The sequence below is a fragment of the Lagenorhynchus albirostris genome, chromosome 7 (assembly GCF_949774975.1).
Source record: "Lagenorhynchus albirostris chromosome 7, mLagAlb1.1, whole genome shotgun sequence".
NCBI lineage: Eukaryota > Metazoa > Chordata > Mammalia > Artiodactyla > Delphinidae > Lagenorhynchus > Lagenorhynchus albirostris.
In genome coordinates, this window is record NC_083101.1 from 34,221,812 (window position 1) to 34,238,036 (window position 16,225).

At 37.3% G+C, this 16,225-nt stretch overlaps 1 protein-coding gene across 6 annotated transcripts in view; it reads right to left on the reverse strand.

Moving 5' to 3' along the window:
- NCBP1 (nuclear cap binding protein subunit 1) overlaps positions 1-16,225 on the reverse strand; it is a 44,735-nt gene that overhangs the window by 24,095 nt on the left and 4,415 nt on the right. For 3 of the 6 annotated variants that reach the window (XM_060154780.1, XM_060154779.1, XM_060154778.1), the window contains 7 exons: positions 13,095-13,183; positions 12,074-12,174; positions 10,068-10,224; positions 2,252-2,359; positions 1,773-1,894; positions 749-818; positions 86-301 (listed from right to left, as the gene is read on the reverse strand). In XM_060154780.1, the coding sequence (XP_060010763.1) occupies positions 86-301; positions 749-818; positions 1,773-1,894; positions 2,252-2,359; positions 10,068-10,224; positions 12,074-12,174; positions 13,095-13,183 (863 nt within the window). Of the gene's footprint in view, positions 1-85; positions 302-748; positions 819-1,772; positions 1,895-2,251; positions 2,360-10,067; positions 10,225-11,418; positions 11,976-12,044; positions 12,175-13,094; positions 13,184-16,225 lie in introns of those variants that run through there. The other 3 variants (XM_060154781.1, XM_060154782.1, XM_060154783.1) reach the window with 3 other exon arrangements.

Sequence of the window (16,225 nt, forward strand, 5' to 3'; positions counted from 1 at the left end):
ATAAGCATAATTCAAACAAGATTAAACCACAATTACAACACAACACAGGCGCTTTGAAAGGCACTTTTGTTGGTCATGCATGTACCTCAGGATCATCCGTGTAATCAAACATTCTGAAGATGACCCTTGGCATCGGGTACAGCGAATCTTCAGTGTGAGGAGGTGGTGTGAAAGGAGGCAGGTTGTGCTGCAGTGCTTCACACAGGATGCTGTCAAAGGCAAGATAAGGTCTTAGGATGTGCCGCTCCTGCCAGCGATCCTTTTTCAATTTCTGAATCTGGGCCCAGAGGCAATCTAAATACTAAAGACAGATTAATTTTTAACAATTAATAGATATTTGGAGGCTAGATGAAACAACATTTTAACTAGACAAAACCAAAAACCTACTGCCTTCTAAAATACAGGATACAAAAGCAAGCTAACTTACAATTAAATACAGTACTAAGGAATACTGCGAAGTTTCTGTTTTTGTTTTACTTATTTTATAAAGTCTGTCTGGGGCTGATACCTCTTATTTTTTCAAATTGGGCACTTAAATAAAAAATACATCAACTCTAGAATAGCGAATGTTTTGATGACATTCTAACATTTATTAAAAATCCACTATATGCCTAGGGCTATGAGGAGCTGAACCCCTGATATGAAATGTGAAAACCCAGCTGAGGTATACAAATGGGATGATTTGAATATGTCACAGAGACAAGAATCTACTCTGTGCTTGTATCACAAGAGACTGAAATCAATTTACCTCTTCTTGTGGATGCGGTTTCTCTGCAGTCCATACTTGTAACATGGGCACATGAGTCTTCTGGCGTCTTCTAAAGGTAAGAATGAAAATCTACATTTAGGTTCTTAAAACATGAAAAGATATTCAGTTGCTTTCATAATTAATAAAATGCAAATTAAGGGAGTGAAACATTTTAACCTATCAGATTGGCAGATATTAGAATCTTTGATAATGTATTGCATTGCCAAAATGTAGGCAAATACACGGTTTCAAAAACATCACTGGCAGAGGGCTAACTGATATAATCTCTTCAGACGACATATGGAAGAGTATAATCTCTTTGGAAGGCAATCTGACTAAATATCAAAATTAAAATTGTTAAAGACACTTCAACCCAGCAATGCCATTTCTAAGAATTCACATCATCCCAAAACATATTTGTACCTGCCACCCCAAAACATATTTGTACATGCACATAAAGACTTATGTACAAGGATATTCACTGAAACACTGTTTAAAATAGCCAAAGACTTGCAATAGCCTCAATGTCTACCAACAGGAGACTAGTTAAAGGAATTACGGTACATTAAAAGACTGGAATACCATACAGCTGTTAAAAGGAATGAGGTAGAGCTAATTATCTTATGCAACGAATCCAAACTATATTAAGAGGGAAAAAAAAGCAAGTGTGTATAGAAGAACAATGTGTATACTGGACTATCATTTGTATAAAAAGGGGAAATGACATTCAAATGTTAGCATATTCATACTCTTATTTTCATTCTTTTGCAAACATCTATATATTATTCAAAAAAACAGTACAACTTTTGAAAAACATAAAACATTTAAAAAATCATTTAAAGGTACCTTAGTGTAATGAGAAAGCAGATTTTTATCTTTAGACTTCCTTTAGCTTTATTGTAACTAAGTAGATATTAACAATATCCAAAGAATTACCTATTAATAGAAAATGAAACTTATAACAAAATTCTTCTGAAAAAACTTAAGGGGACACAAAATCATTACCAAGCTGCTGTGCCCTTACTTAAGATAGCTTTCAGTGTTGGCAAAGATTCGGTCCATCTCTGCATCTTTCTTTTCGTACAACTCCTTTCCAACCCAGGGCAAAGATGATAGAAATGCATACACGTACCAATCCCGGCGCACCTAAAGAATTTTTTTAAAAAGGTACATTTAAAATAGGTGCTAGTGAATTTTCATTCATATTATATTTATTCCTGAATGAAATCCTATGGACGCAATTCAGTAGGACTTAACAAAGACATCTGGCTCATTTAGAGCATTTTTAGATATATTAGCTTTAATGTTACTAGACAGATCATTTAACTAATGTACAGATGTCACAAAGAACCCACCATTATACCAGTTGACTTAACTTTTAGACATTAAGAATTTACAATGTGATAAATCTACTGTTAATCTTCTGTTTTTACTACTAAAGGGTTACCAGTGAAAAATTCCTGGTACTATATGGACGAGATTCAGCACAAGGGGTTTTCTTACCTGAGGCACATCTTCTTCCTGAGTTACACTTACAAAATTTTCAAACATAGCAACCATTGATGGGGCAGCAATGACGTGACAATTCACAAGATCAGATAAAAAACGGACCTGGTGGGGAGAACAATTTCTATGAAATCTAAATGTCCTTTATAATAATTATAAAACAAACAATTCTGTAATGTTTGAAACCACAGTTCTGAAAAACTACAGCCCAAGGACCAAATCTAGCCCACTGCCTGTTTTGTTTTTTGTTTGTTTGTTTTTTTTGCGGTATGCAGGCCTCTCACTGTTGTGGCCTCTCCCGTTGCGGAGCACAGGCTCCAGATGCGCAGGCTCAGCGGCCATGGCTCACGGGACCAGCCACTCCGCGGCATGTGGGATCTATCCGGACTGGGGCACAAACCCGTGTCCCCTGCTTTGGCAGGCGGACTCTCAACCACTGCGCCACCAGGGAAGCCCCCACTGCCTGTTTTTTAAGCAGCCTGCAAACTAAGAATGGTTTTTAAATATTTAAATGCTTGAAAAAAACCCAAAAGAATATTTTGATTCATACAAATTATATGAAATTACATTTCATTGTCCACAAATCGACTTTGACACAGCCATGCTTATTTGTTTACATATTGTCTGTGGCTGCTTTTCTGCTATAACAGCAGAGCTGAGTAGTTGTGACAGACACTGTAGGAAGGACAGGAATCTGCATTTATAGCTTTACATTTATACTAAACTAAGAACCTAAACTGTAATATTCTAGCTATTACAACCAATAATCTTTTCTGTTTGGCTGTGAAAAAATTTTCGCTGGACCACAGAAATGGAAATTTATGAACAGATATTTATTGGGTGCCCTTTGTGTGCCACTGCTGAGCACTATTAAAGTCTCTGTCACATGGGAGCTCACAGACTAGTGGGACAAGCACAATCTCAACCCAGATGGATAAATCCTATACTAAAAGATAAATAAAGTGTTCTAGAAATAGGGACAAAGGGAGTAGGGGGAAACATCATATAGGAGGTAACAACTGGGCTAGATCATAAAGGATGAAAAAAGTAGTCCTCACGTGGAGAGCAAGGAGAGGGTTCTAGGCAGAAAGGTTCAAAAACAAGGTGTGTTCAGGGACCAGCAAGTAATTCAGATAGAGCTGGAGGGTATATGGGAGGCAAAGAGAAACAGACTGGGGCAACCATGAAGGATCAGACTTAATGGAATCTGAACTTAATAGCGTGATGAGTGTCCAAACTCTTTTGATTATGTACTCAGTAGAAAAGAATTTGATCACATACCTCAACACATAAATATCTACTTATATATAAATATAAGTTGGCCCACTGTCAATCTATGTGTTATGTATTAATAAGGCTTAATTCCATTTCCATTTAAGATAAGTAAGAGTTCTGATATTTACTTCCTGCATCATCTTGTGCACCAGGCTTTGAAGACTATCCACTGTAGAAAATGGGAAGGAACTGAGGTTTTTAACCTGTAACCAACATGAACAGAGCCTAGTTACAGAAGACCATTCTGGTGCCACTACAGAAGATAAAGTGAAAGGCAGAGAATCTGGATGCAAAAAGAGCTGTTAAGAGCTGTTAAGACATTACGAGGAAGGCATGAACTACACTAGAGGCCCTGGAGACAAGGAGAAGGGACAGACTGGAGAGAAATTTAGGAGGTAGGACAGACAGGGCTTGGAGACTGGTATGAGAGGGCAAAGGCAAGACAAAAATTAATGCTCAGGTTTCTGGACAGGCTATCCAGTAAATAGCAACCACTTGTGTGGGTTGGGCTGAGGGTACAGAAAAGGAGGTATAAAGAATGCACTAATTCAGGGACTTCCAGGCAAGATACCTTAGGGCTATCCAGGTAGTATTTGGACCAAAGGTCTGGAGCTCAGGAGAATGGCTGAAGCAGGAGATACAGATTAGAGTTGGTAGGGGGGAAGGTCATCAAAATAAAGGTAGTTTATGAAGCTATAAGAGAATGAGAATGCTTCAGCAGAGAATGTTTGGAAAAAAGTGAAGTGAGGACAGAATCCTGGGAAACACAAAAATTTAAAGGGCAAAGGAAGGTTACCCAGTAAAAAGAGACTGAGGAATAGAAGGTAGGTGGCAGCAGGAGGTCCTGAAAAGAGTGGTGCTGCAGAAACCAAGTAGTGTAAAGCATCCCATGTTACAGGGAGGTCAACTAGGATTGAGTTAACAGAAGCCACTGGACTCGGTAATGAGCTCTGTATCTTTAATAAGAATGGTTTCGGTACTTCCCTGCTGGCGCAGTGGTTAAAAATCCACCTGCCAATGCAGGAGACACGGGTTTGATCCCAGGTCCAGGAAGATCCCACAAGCCGCGAGCAACTAAGCCCGTGCACCGCAACTACTGAGCCTGCGCTCTAGAGCCTGTGAGCCACACTACTGAAGCCTGTGCACCTAGATCCCGTGGTCCGCAACAAGAGAAGCCACCGCAATGATAAGTCCATGCACTACAACAAAGAGTAGCCCCTGCTCACTGCAACTAGAGAGAGCCCACGTGCAGCAACGAAGACCCAATGCAGCCAAAAATAAATAAATAAAATAAATAAATTTATTTTTTAAAAAAAAGAATGGTTTCAAAAGAGCAGCTGTTGTGGTGAGTGGGGAACTGTATTTGAAGAGAAAAGATAAATTATTTGGTTGTAGCTCACCTCTCCCCTTCATCCCAACACTAAGTCATAACATACCAAAAAACAAATACAAAAAATGTTTAACAAAGATCTAGAAGAACTAAAGAACAAACAAACAGAGATGAACAATACAATAACTGAAATGAAAAATACACTATAAGGAATCAATAACAGAATAACGGAGGCAGAAGAATGAATACGTGAGCTGGAAGATAAAACAGTGGAAATAACTGCTGAGGAGCAGAAGAAAGAAAGAAGAATGAAAAGAATTGAAGACAATCTCAGAGACCTCTGGGATAACACTAAATGCACCAACATTCAAATTATAGGGGTCTCAGAAGAAGAGAAAAAGAAAGGGTCTGAGAAAATATCTGAAGAGATTACAGGGGAAGACTTCCCTAACATGGGAAAGGAAATAGTCACCCAAGTCCAGGAAGCACAGAGAGTCCCATACAGGATAAACCCTAGGAAAAACACACCAAGACACATATTAATCACTAACAAAATTTAAATTCAAAGAAAAAGTATTAAGAGCAGCAAAGGAAAAACAAAAAATAACATACAAAGGAATCCCCATAAGGTTATCAGCTGATTTTTCAGTGGAAACTCTGCAGGCCAAAAGGGAGTAGCAGGATACACTTAAAGTGATGAAAGAGAAAAACCTACAACCAAGATTACTCTACCCAGCAAGGATCTCATTCACATTTGATAGAGAAGTCAAAAGCTTTTCAGACAAACAAAAGCTAAGAGAATTCAGCACCACCAAACCAGCCTTACAACAAATGCTAAAGAAACTTCTCTAAGCGGGAAACACAAGAGAAGAAAAAGACCCACAAAAACCAACCCCAAACCATTAAGAAAATGGTAATAGGAACATACATATCGACAATAAACTTGAATGCAAATGGATTAAACACCCCAACCAAAAGACACAGACTGGCTGAATGGATACAAAAACAAGACCCATATATATGCTGTCTACAAGAGACCCACTTCAGACCCAGGGACATATACAGACTGAAAGTGAAGGGATCGAAAAAGATATTCCATGCAAATGGAAATCAAAAGAAAGCTGGAATAGCAATACACATATCAGATAAGATAGACTTTAAAATAAAGACTGCTACAACAGATAAGGAGGGCCACTACATAATGGTCAAAGGATCAATCCAAGAAGATGATATAACAATTATAAATGTTTATGTACCCAACAGAGGAGCACCTCAATACATAAGGCAAATGCTAACCACCATGAAAGGAGAAATCGACAGTAACACAATAATAGTAGGGGATTTAAACACCCCACTTAGACCAATGGACAGATCATCCAAATAGAAAATAAGGAAACACAAGCTTTAAATGACACAATAGACCAGATAAATCTAATTGATATTTACAGAACATTCCACCCGAAAGTGGCAGAATACACTTTCTTCTCAAACGCACATGGAACATTCTCCAGGAAAGATCACATCTTGGTTCACAAATCAAGCCTCGGAAAACTTAAGAAAACTGAAATCCTACCAAGCATCTTTTCTGACCACAGCACTATGAGACTGGAAATCAATTACAGGAAAAAAACTGTAAAAAACACAAATACATGGAGGCTAAACAGTGGTCTACTAAATAACCAAGAGATCACTGAAGAAATCAAAGAAGAAATAAAAAAATACATAGAAACAAATGACAACGAAAACATGACAACCCAAAACCTATGGGATGCAGCAAAAGCAGTTCTAAGAGGGAAGTTTATAGCAATTCAATCTCACCTCAAGAAACAAGAAAAATATCAAATAAACATCTAACTCTACACTTAAAACAACTAGAGAAAGAAGAACAAAGAAAACCCAAAGTCAGCAGAAGGAAAGAAATCATGAAGATCAGAGCAGAAATAAATGAAATAGAAATGAAGAAAACAATACCAAGATCAATGTAACTAAAAGCTGGTTCTTTGAGAAGATAAACAAAGTTGATAAACCCTTAGCCAGACTAATCAAGAAAAAAAGGGAGAGGACGCAAATCAATAAAATTAGAAATGAAAAAGGAGAAATCACAACTGACACTGCAGACATACAAAGGATTATAAGAGACTACTACAAAAAACTATATGTCAATAAAATGGACAACCACGAAGAAATGGACAAACTCTTGGAAAGGTACAATTTTCCAAGACTGAACCAGGAAGAAGTAGAAAATATAAATAGATCTATCACAAGTAATGAAATTGAAACCATAATTAAAAATCTTCCAACAAACAAAAATCCAGAACCAGATGGCTTCACAGGCAAATTCTATCAAACATTTAGAGAAGAGCTAACACCAATCCTTCTCAAACTCTTCCAAAACATTGCAGAGGGAGAATCACTCCCAAATTCATTCTACGAAGCCACCATCACCGATACCAAAACCAGAAAAAGAGATCACAAAAAAAGAAAATTATAGACCAATTATCACTGATGAACATAGATACAAAAATCCTGAACAAAATACTAGCAAACAGAATCCAACAGCACATTAAAAGGATCACCATGATCAAGTGGGATTTATCCCAGGGATGCAAGGATTCTTCAATATACGCAAATCAATCAATGTGATACACCACATTAACAAATTAAGGAATAAAAACCATATGATCATCTCAGTAGATGCAGAAAAAGCTTTTGACAAAATTCTACACCCATTTATGATAAAAACTCTCCAGAAAATGGGCACAGAGGGAACCTACCTCAACATAAAAAAGGCCATATATGACAAACCCACAGCAAGCATCATACTCAATGGTGAAAAACTGAAAGCATTTCCACTAAGATCAGGAACAAGACAAGGATGTCCACTCTTGCCACTCTTATTCAACATAGTTTTGGAAGTCCTAGCCACAACAATCAGAGAAGAAAAAGAAATAAAAGGAATACAAATTTGAAAAGAAGAAGTAAAACTGCCACCGTTTGCTGATGACATGATACTATACATAGAAAATCCTAAAGATGCCACCAGAAAACTAATCAATGAACTTGGTAAGGTTGCAGGATACAAAATCAATGCACAGAAATCTTTGGCATTCCTATACACCAACAATGAAAAATCAAAAGATAAATTAGGGAAACACTCCCGTTTACCACTGCAACAAAAAGAACAAAATACCTAGGAATAAACCTGCCTAAGGAGGCAAAATACTTATACTCACAAAACTATAAAACACTGACGAAAGAAATAAAAGATGACAGAAACAGATGGAGAAATATACCATGTTCTTGGTTTGGAAGAATCAATATTGTGAAAATGACTATACTACCCAAAGCAATCTACAGATTCAATGCAATCCCTATCAAACTACCAACAGTATTCTTCACAGAATTAGAACAAAAAATCTTACAATTCGTATGGAAACACAAAAGACCCAAATAGCCAAAGCAATCTTGAGAAAGAAAAATGGAGTTGCAGGAATCAGGCTCCCCGACTTCAAACCATACCACAAAGGTACAGTAATCAAGACAGTATGGTACTGGCTCAGAAACATAAATATACATCAATGGTACAGGACAGAATGCCCAGAGATAAACCCACGCACATATGGGCACCTAATTTACGACAAAGGAGGCAAGAACATACAATGGAGAAAAGACAGCCTTTTCAATAAGTGGTGCTGGGAAAACTGGACAGCTACATGTAAAAGAATGAAATTAGAACACTACCTAACACCATACACAAAAATAAACTCCAAATGGATTAAAGAGTTAAATGTTAAGACCAGACACTATAAAACTTTTAGAGGAAAACATAGGAAAAACACTCGGACATAAACCACAGCAAGATCTTTTTTGACCCACCTCCTAGAGTAACAGAAATAAAAACAAAAATAAACAAATGGGATTTAATCAACTTAAAAGTTTTTGCACAGCAAAGGAAACCATAAACAAGACAAAAAGACAACCCTCAGAATGGGAGAAAATATTTGCAAATGAAACAAAGGATTAATCTCCAAAATATACAAACAGCTCACGGAGCTCAATCAAAAAAACAAACAATCCGGTTAAAAATTGGGCAGAAGACCTAAATAGACATTTCACCAAGGAAGACATACAGATAGCCAAGAGGCAAATGAAAAGATGCTTAACATCACTAATTATTAGAGAAATGCAAATCAAAACTACAATGAGGTATCACCTCACGCCAGTCAGAATGGCCATTATCAAAAAAGCTAGAAACAATAAATGCTGGAAAAGGTATGGTGAAAAGGGAACCCTTCTACACTGTTGGTGGGAATGTAAATTGATACAACCACTATGGAAAACAGTATGGAGGTTCCTTAAAAAACTAAAAATAGATCTACCATATGACCCAGCAATCCCATTACTCAGCATATACCCTGAGAAAACCATAATTCAGAAAGAGACATGCACCACAATGTTTACTGCAGCACTATTTACAATAGCCAGGACATGGAACCAACCTAAGTGTCCATTGACAGATGAATGGATAAAGAAGATGTGGCACATATATACAGTGGAATATTACTCAGCCATAAAAGGAAACGAAATTGAGTTATTTGTAGTGAGGTGGATGGACCCAGTCTGTCATACAGAGTGAAGTAAGTCAGAAAGAGAAAAACAAATACCGTATGCTAATGCATATATATGGAATCTAAAAAAAAAAAAAAAAAAAGGTAGTGATGAACCTAGTTGCAGGGCAGGAATAAAGAGGTAGACACAGAGAATGGACTTGGTGACATGGGGTGGGTGGGCTAAGTGAGAGTAGCATCGACATATATACACTACCAAATGTAAAACAGTTGGCTGGTGGGAAGCAGCAACATAGCATAGGGAGATGGGTTCGGCGCTTTGCGATGACCTAGAGGGGTGGGATACGGAGGATGGGAGGGAGGCTCAAGAGGGAGGGGATATGGGGACATGTGTATGCATATGGCTGATTCGCTTTGTTGTGCAACAGAAACGAACACGGTATTGTGAAGCAAGTATACTCCAATAAAGATAAAAAAAAAAAGAATGGTTTCAAAAGAGCAGCTGTTGTGGTGAGTGGGGAACTGTATTTCAAGAGAAAAGATAAATTATTTGGTTGTAGCTCACCTCTCCCCTTCATCCCAACACTAAGTCATAACATACCAAAAAGCTCCCCAAAAGCCAAAAAAACAAAAAACTTACCAAATATACAGCTTCATTATAATTGTTTGCTTTCAACGATTCTTTAAGTTGACGAATCATGGCTTCTACAAATTCTCCACCGAAGTTGTAATTCCTGGCATTTAGCAGTCCAACTAATGTTGTATAAATTGTCAACTTCTCAGGTAACAGACGTGCACTGATTTGAGAACCCAGCACAATAAGAAGATCCCAAAACAACAGCATTAAGTTGCTGAATTTTATACTATATAAAATTTTAAATTGTTTTACTAACTTTAGAAAAGCATGACATTTAGCTATGTTTTTAAAACAATGTCAGAAAAGGCAAAAATATTGAGAAGAGTTGCAGACATGGCTCCCTCAATCTTTTCATTTTAATTCTAATTAGTTAATCCAAGAGTTATGAAAGTAAAACACTCTAATTGTGAAATCAAACTAAAATAGATATAACTGACACTAGACCAGTTTTTCTTCCAATGTGCTTAGTGGAATTGAATAGCAGGTCTACAGAAAATGGTTTCCATGGTAAAATATCTGGCAATTGCTGAGTGAAACAAGGTTCTTTAATGCAGAATCATTAAGGGGGAGATGGAGCAATCAACATTTCTAAACTTAGCCAACCAAATGTCATGGGATCAGAATTTCACTTTGAGAAACACTATTCTAGTTGCTTAGAAAAAATTCAGAACTAAAACCAGTTCCTATCAGTTAAATTGTTGAATTTTTAACATGGTACTCTGATAGAGTAAGATATCTTTACATCCAGTTTGCTTACTCAAGTGTGTTAATTTTCATTAAAGTTATTTGAAAAGCAGAGAAGAGGATTACAGTAATAAATCTTTGAAAAAAGCAAATGTTGATCCCTAATTTAGGCAGCCTTTAGAAATCAGCTCAAAAAAGAAAAGCAAATGGGAACTCCTGATTGTTCAGATTCTCTTATACTTTTTGCATTTTCCCAAGGTTCCTAGCAAAGAGTGTTAGGGACAATTTAGGTTTAAAAAAAATAACTGCATTGATAGTAACCATTCCTCCTCAACCCTCCCCTGCTTCAAAGTCATGGCTTCCATCAGAGTTTAAGCATAAATCTACTCTATTCTAATAAATGCTTTCAGAACAGAAGGAATCTACGGATAACTATAGCCAAATAACTTTTCTTAGTATTAAGTTTCTTAGTCTAAGGACATGTCTTCCTGAATATTAACTAGATTCCTTAAAAAAATTGTATCTGAAATTATTTGTACTTTATGAGATGTTAAAGTAAAATCCACTGATAGTTTCAATTTGTGTGTACATTTTTAAATTTCAAAACTGAGCTGTAAGCAATTTAAAAAACCCATTATTTTAAAATAACTGAAATAACATTTTAAGGCACCTTTATAATGAAGACTCCTTTATCCAGAAGTCATAGATACTCCTTTGCAAAGCATACAGTTTAGAGTGACCAATGTCCACCTGAGTGATGAGGAAGTCTGGATTGCTAATTCCACTGTTGGGAGAGACTGTTTCATGATTTCATGTAAGACTTTTCCCATTCTAATATCCTTACAAATTAAATGCTGATACTCGTTCTAGCTAACCTAATTCAGAGAAAGATTATGCCTATTATATGTCATAGCTTCAAAAGTATCTTCAGCCTTCTAAGAAGGGCTATTGTTACTCGAGTGACTGGTTCTCAAATATGTTTGATACTACTGATTAAAAGTATAAATTAAACCCTATTATATATATTTAATTGTACGTGCTTAAAAGAAAATCGCTGAATGTGAAGTTGTCTACTTTCTCACTTAAAAGTAGTCAACTCAAATGATTTTAAGGATACAAGAAACGAAACAAAGAAAATGCTCAATTTTCATCCTATTTATCGCTAAGAGTTCGTCAAAGGGCAAAAGGTCATTTCATTTGACAAATTCCCCACAGAATGAAAGCAGATGACATATGAAACATAAACACATCTTCTGAACATTCACAAGCATTTAAGAGTAGATAATACATTATCACCTGGATTCATAAATCTTTTGTATACATACACTGTACAAAGAAGCCTTAAGATCTTGCTCTTATAGTTAGGAAGATCAGCTTCCAAAACGCCAGCCAAGCCTTCTAGGTTGCTCTCCAAAGAGCAGGCACTCTGTAGAGGACAGCATATTAAATATCTGTCAAGTACTCAGCAATTAGTGCATTAAAATTTTCTAGGTGACGATAAAAAAGTTACACATAAGGCACTGACAGTTTAGTATAAATAAATTCAGGTTGTTACTATTCCTTAGAAAACCATGAAAAGAGAACAAATAAAATTAAAAAAGCAATCTAAGACAGCAAAACAAGTATTAGAAATGGGAGGACATTCTGGGCTCTATTCTACTTCTCTAACTAATTCATTTAACTGTATGACTGGGCAAATTACCTCACCTATCCAGAACTTCCTCGGTCTCCATTTTTTTTTAATACATTAAAAAAAATTTTTTTAATTTATTTATTTATTTTATTTATTTTTGGCTGCATTGGGTCTTCATTGCTGCGCACAGGCTTCCTCTAGTTATGGCCAGCGGGGACTACTCCTCGCCGTGGTGTGCGGGCTTCTCATTATGGTGGCCTCTCCTGTTGCGGAGCATGGGCTCTAGGTGCGCGGGCTTCAGTAGTTGTGGCTCACGGGCTCCAGAGGGCAGGCTAAGTAGCTGTGGCACACGGGCCCAGCTGCTCCACGGCATGTGGGATCTTCCCAGGCCAGGGCTCGAACCCATGTCCCCTGCATTGGCAGGCAGATTCCCAACCACTGTGCCACCAGGGAAGCCCCTGGTCTTCATTTTTAAATTGAGTGGACTATTCCCTAAGGTCCCTTCTAAGACTCATATTCTATGAAAATTACTAATAACATTTAACTCTCTGCATTCCAAGGCTTTTAATATGCATTTACTTTGGGATATAGATATATGGCAATACAAACTTTGCCCACAACTTAGATCATCGAGCTTGCAGATGCAGAAACTAATCAAGCACAGTTAACTACAACCCTAAGCCCATCACAGTCTCTGCCTATTTTGATCATACCTTTTCTCCTACTTTGCATATTAAAGATTCCAAATGATCTTCAGTTTCATTTGCATCAGAGGTCTTTCTTCTTTTGTGAGGCTGTCCCCCTGTTTCAACAATGTAAAAAAGTGAACATTACACGATGAATCTGTTATCAAAAACGTTAACTTTTTTAATGCTATAATCACTTTTGTACCAGAAGCCCTACTATTTACACACAGAAGTGCTTAACTGACCCTCCACTTCTCAGACAAGGCTAGATCAACCAACTGTCTCCATACCCAGTGGCACCATAATAACTCCAGGAAGCATTATTTATGTTAAATTTTGTGATTATAGTGCCCCCATGGAGCAACGCAATGCAGCAGCCCTGTCCATTTCTATGGATAGGCAGCAAAGGTGCCCATAACATGCTAACCACTAGCAGTTAGAAGACTCCCTGTAACACTCATGTATGGCTACTCCCATTCTTTGAACTTGAGTTGTTTATTCATCCTTAGTCACTTGTTCCTGAAACCTGTCAGTGCCAGTAGTACTCATTATTTTAATAATGAAAATTATGTAAACTGATGAAATATGGGTGTAAAAACCAAGTTGAGTGCTGTGGAAAGACTTGATTGGGGGGAAAAAAGTTTTTAAAAAAGAAAGGTATGAAGAGGAAAACTTCAAAAGATGGGAAAGGGAGCATAAAACATTAGGATTCCTCACTAGTTTTTACAAATGTCTGAGCTCTTAACTCTTCAACTAACGGTTTCGCTTCTACAGACCTTGCAGCACTAGGGTCTAGTTCATCCCAAACAATGAGAATTACAATCAGCAGACATACTCAAAGAAAAGTCCTGAGTACTATATCAAACAATCGGTGGGGAAAAGGTGTATGTTTTATGGTTTCCTGCTTTAACCAGCTCTTGGTTCCGTACTTTAGTGATCCTATTATGTTCAAAAACGGTGTCATTCAGAGTTGTGCAAACAAATAAAAACTACCATTCTGAAATCATTAGCAGTCTTCTCTCTGTCATTCTGGTCGCTAAAGAATTCAATTTGAATGAAGCTGTGCTACAAATCATCCTTAAGCACTGGACTGTGTATTTTCAGTCTTGCTGTTAGTGATCTCTTACTACCAATATTTTGTTTAAAACCTCAACATACCCACCTTATATCCTTTTGTGGACTAACATAAAGCTGAAAAAATTTCAAATAAGGTGTTAAATATTGAACATGATGCTGTTGCTGCACACAATGTTGGCTAGTCTCCCAGTATAATTCAATTTTTAACTTCCACCAATTAGATTATTAGGATGGCATGTGAACAAGGAAGCAATAATTTGTAACTGTGCTGGAGATCTGTATTAATAATGAAAATCTGCAGATATAGGATTACTCAGTAGCAAGTTATATTTTTAATCTTCTCCAGACTTGTACAGCCAAAGGAACTGAACCATTTTTACAGAGTTCATAATTACTTACTTGCCACTGGAACATTTGGTTTGAAAAATACAATGATTTTCATAAAACACAGCACTTGGCTATTCTAAGCTTGAGGTGTTAAAAATTTTTCCAATGTCTGAAATGATCTTCAGGTACTTACCACCTGAACTCAAGGTGAATAAAACCGATCTATTACTTTCTAGATAGGGCCAAATAAAGTATTATAAAAGGCCACAGGGCAAAGCACTGTGTGCTTTGACCCCCCCCCCACCCAGCCCCTTAGTTATCATTAGGAACTGGTTTAAATAACCACTGAATTTTGAAGGGATAGTTTTGAAGGGATAATGCCATAAAAAATATAATACACATGCAGCATGACAGCTGTGATGTATTCCTGGAGATATGTATCCGTGTAAAGTTGTGGACATGTGTGGTATTGTGGGATCAGTGACCTTGATTCTCAAATATACATTAAACTGAAGTCACAGGATCTCTATAAAGGTTCCACCACCCCAAGAGCCAAATTCAACACAAAGGACTTCTATTTCCAGGATTCATTCATTGAAAAAAATGACATATTTGATGCGATGTTTATATAAGCTATCAGCCAGGACATTAAAATAGCCTTCTCCAAAAGCAGTGGTTCTCAACTGGGTTGGATTTTTGTCCCCCAGGAGCCACTTGGCAATCTCTGGAGACATTTTTAGTTGTCACAACTCTGTCATCCAGTGGGCAGGGGCCAGAGATTCTACTAAACATATCACATTGCACAGGACAACTCCCAACAACAAAGAATAATCCAGCCCAAAATGGCAACAGTGCTGATGTTGAGAAACTCTGTTCTAGAAAGCAGAATATACTAAATGTTCTTCAGAACCAGATTCTGGTAAGGCTGGGAGAATGCAGATGCTAAAAAACTAGCTGAATGAGAGCAGGTTTTTTTTTTTAAAACTTTAACCATTGTTCCTTTCTTTCTGGCCCATCTACTATGCCAAAACCCTTTATCCCACATCCCACCTCCACACCCTCTCTAAATTAACCATCCAGCTGGCTTGTTCTCAAATCAGTTTAGAATTATACCCCAGTCTTTAAAGCAACCCTCCTAGGCCCTCTTGTAAGACTGAAAAGAAGAAAATACTGCTGTGGGGAGAGAAGGTAGGATTTCTGAAGAAAAACTAGAAAATACAGTATACAGTCCTATCTCTGAAGTGTTAACTCTTTTCTTTTCTTCTTCTCATTTTTACTATGCTTGGAGAATGAGAAGAGGCAGAAAGTATTAAGAAGTAAGAGATGCCCCACACTCACCTGATATTGGAGAGAATATAAAGAGGGATGGGAGGGGGAGGTACAGACACAATGTGAACTCATGCACAGTAACAGGATACTGAACTCAAGAGAATGTGGGCAAGAGCATGGGGAAGTAGAATAAAGCACTTTAAAGAAGAATAAAATTTTGGGAATGAGCTGAATGTTTTCACCTACCCTCAAGAAAGCATATCTAAGGTAGCTCCCAAAACAACAACAGATTTTATATTAACATGTTAACTAAGTAGAAGTTTTACAATGTAAATTAAAGCTACACATTAGCACTTCGTTCTGACACCCTTGGCTAGAAGAGAGAAGCAAGTCTCTATTAAAACCCATCAGAAAGGGACTTCCCTGGTGGCACAGTGGTTAAGAATCCACCTGCCAATGTAGGGGACACGGGTTCGATCCCTGAT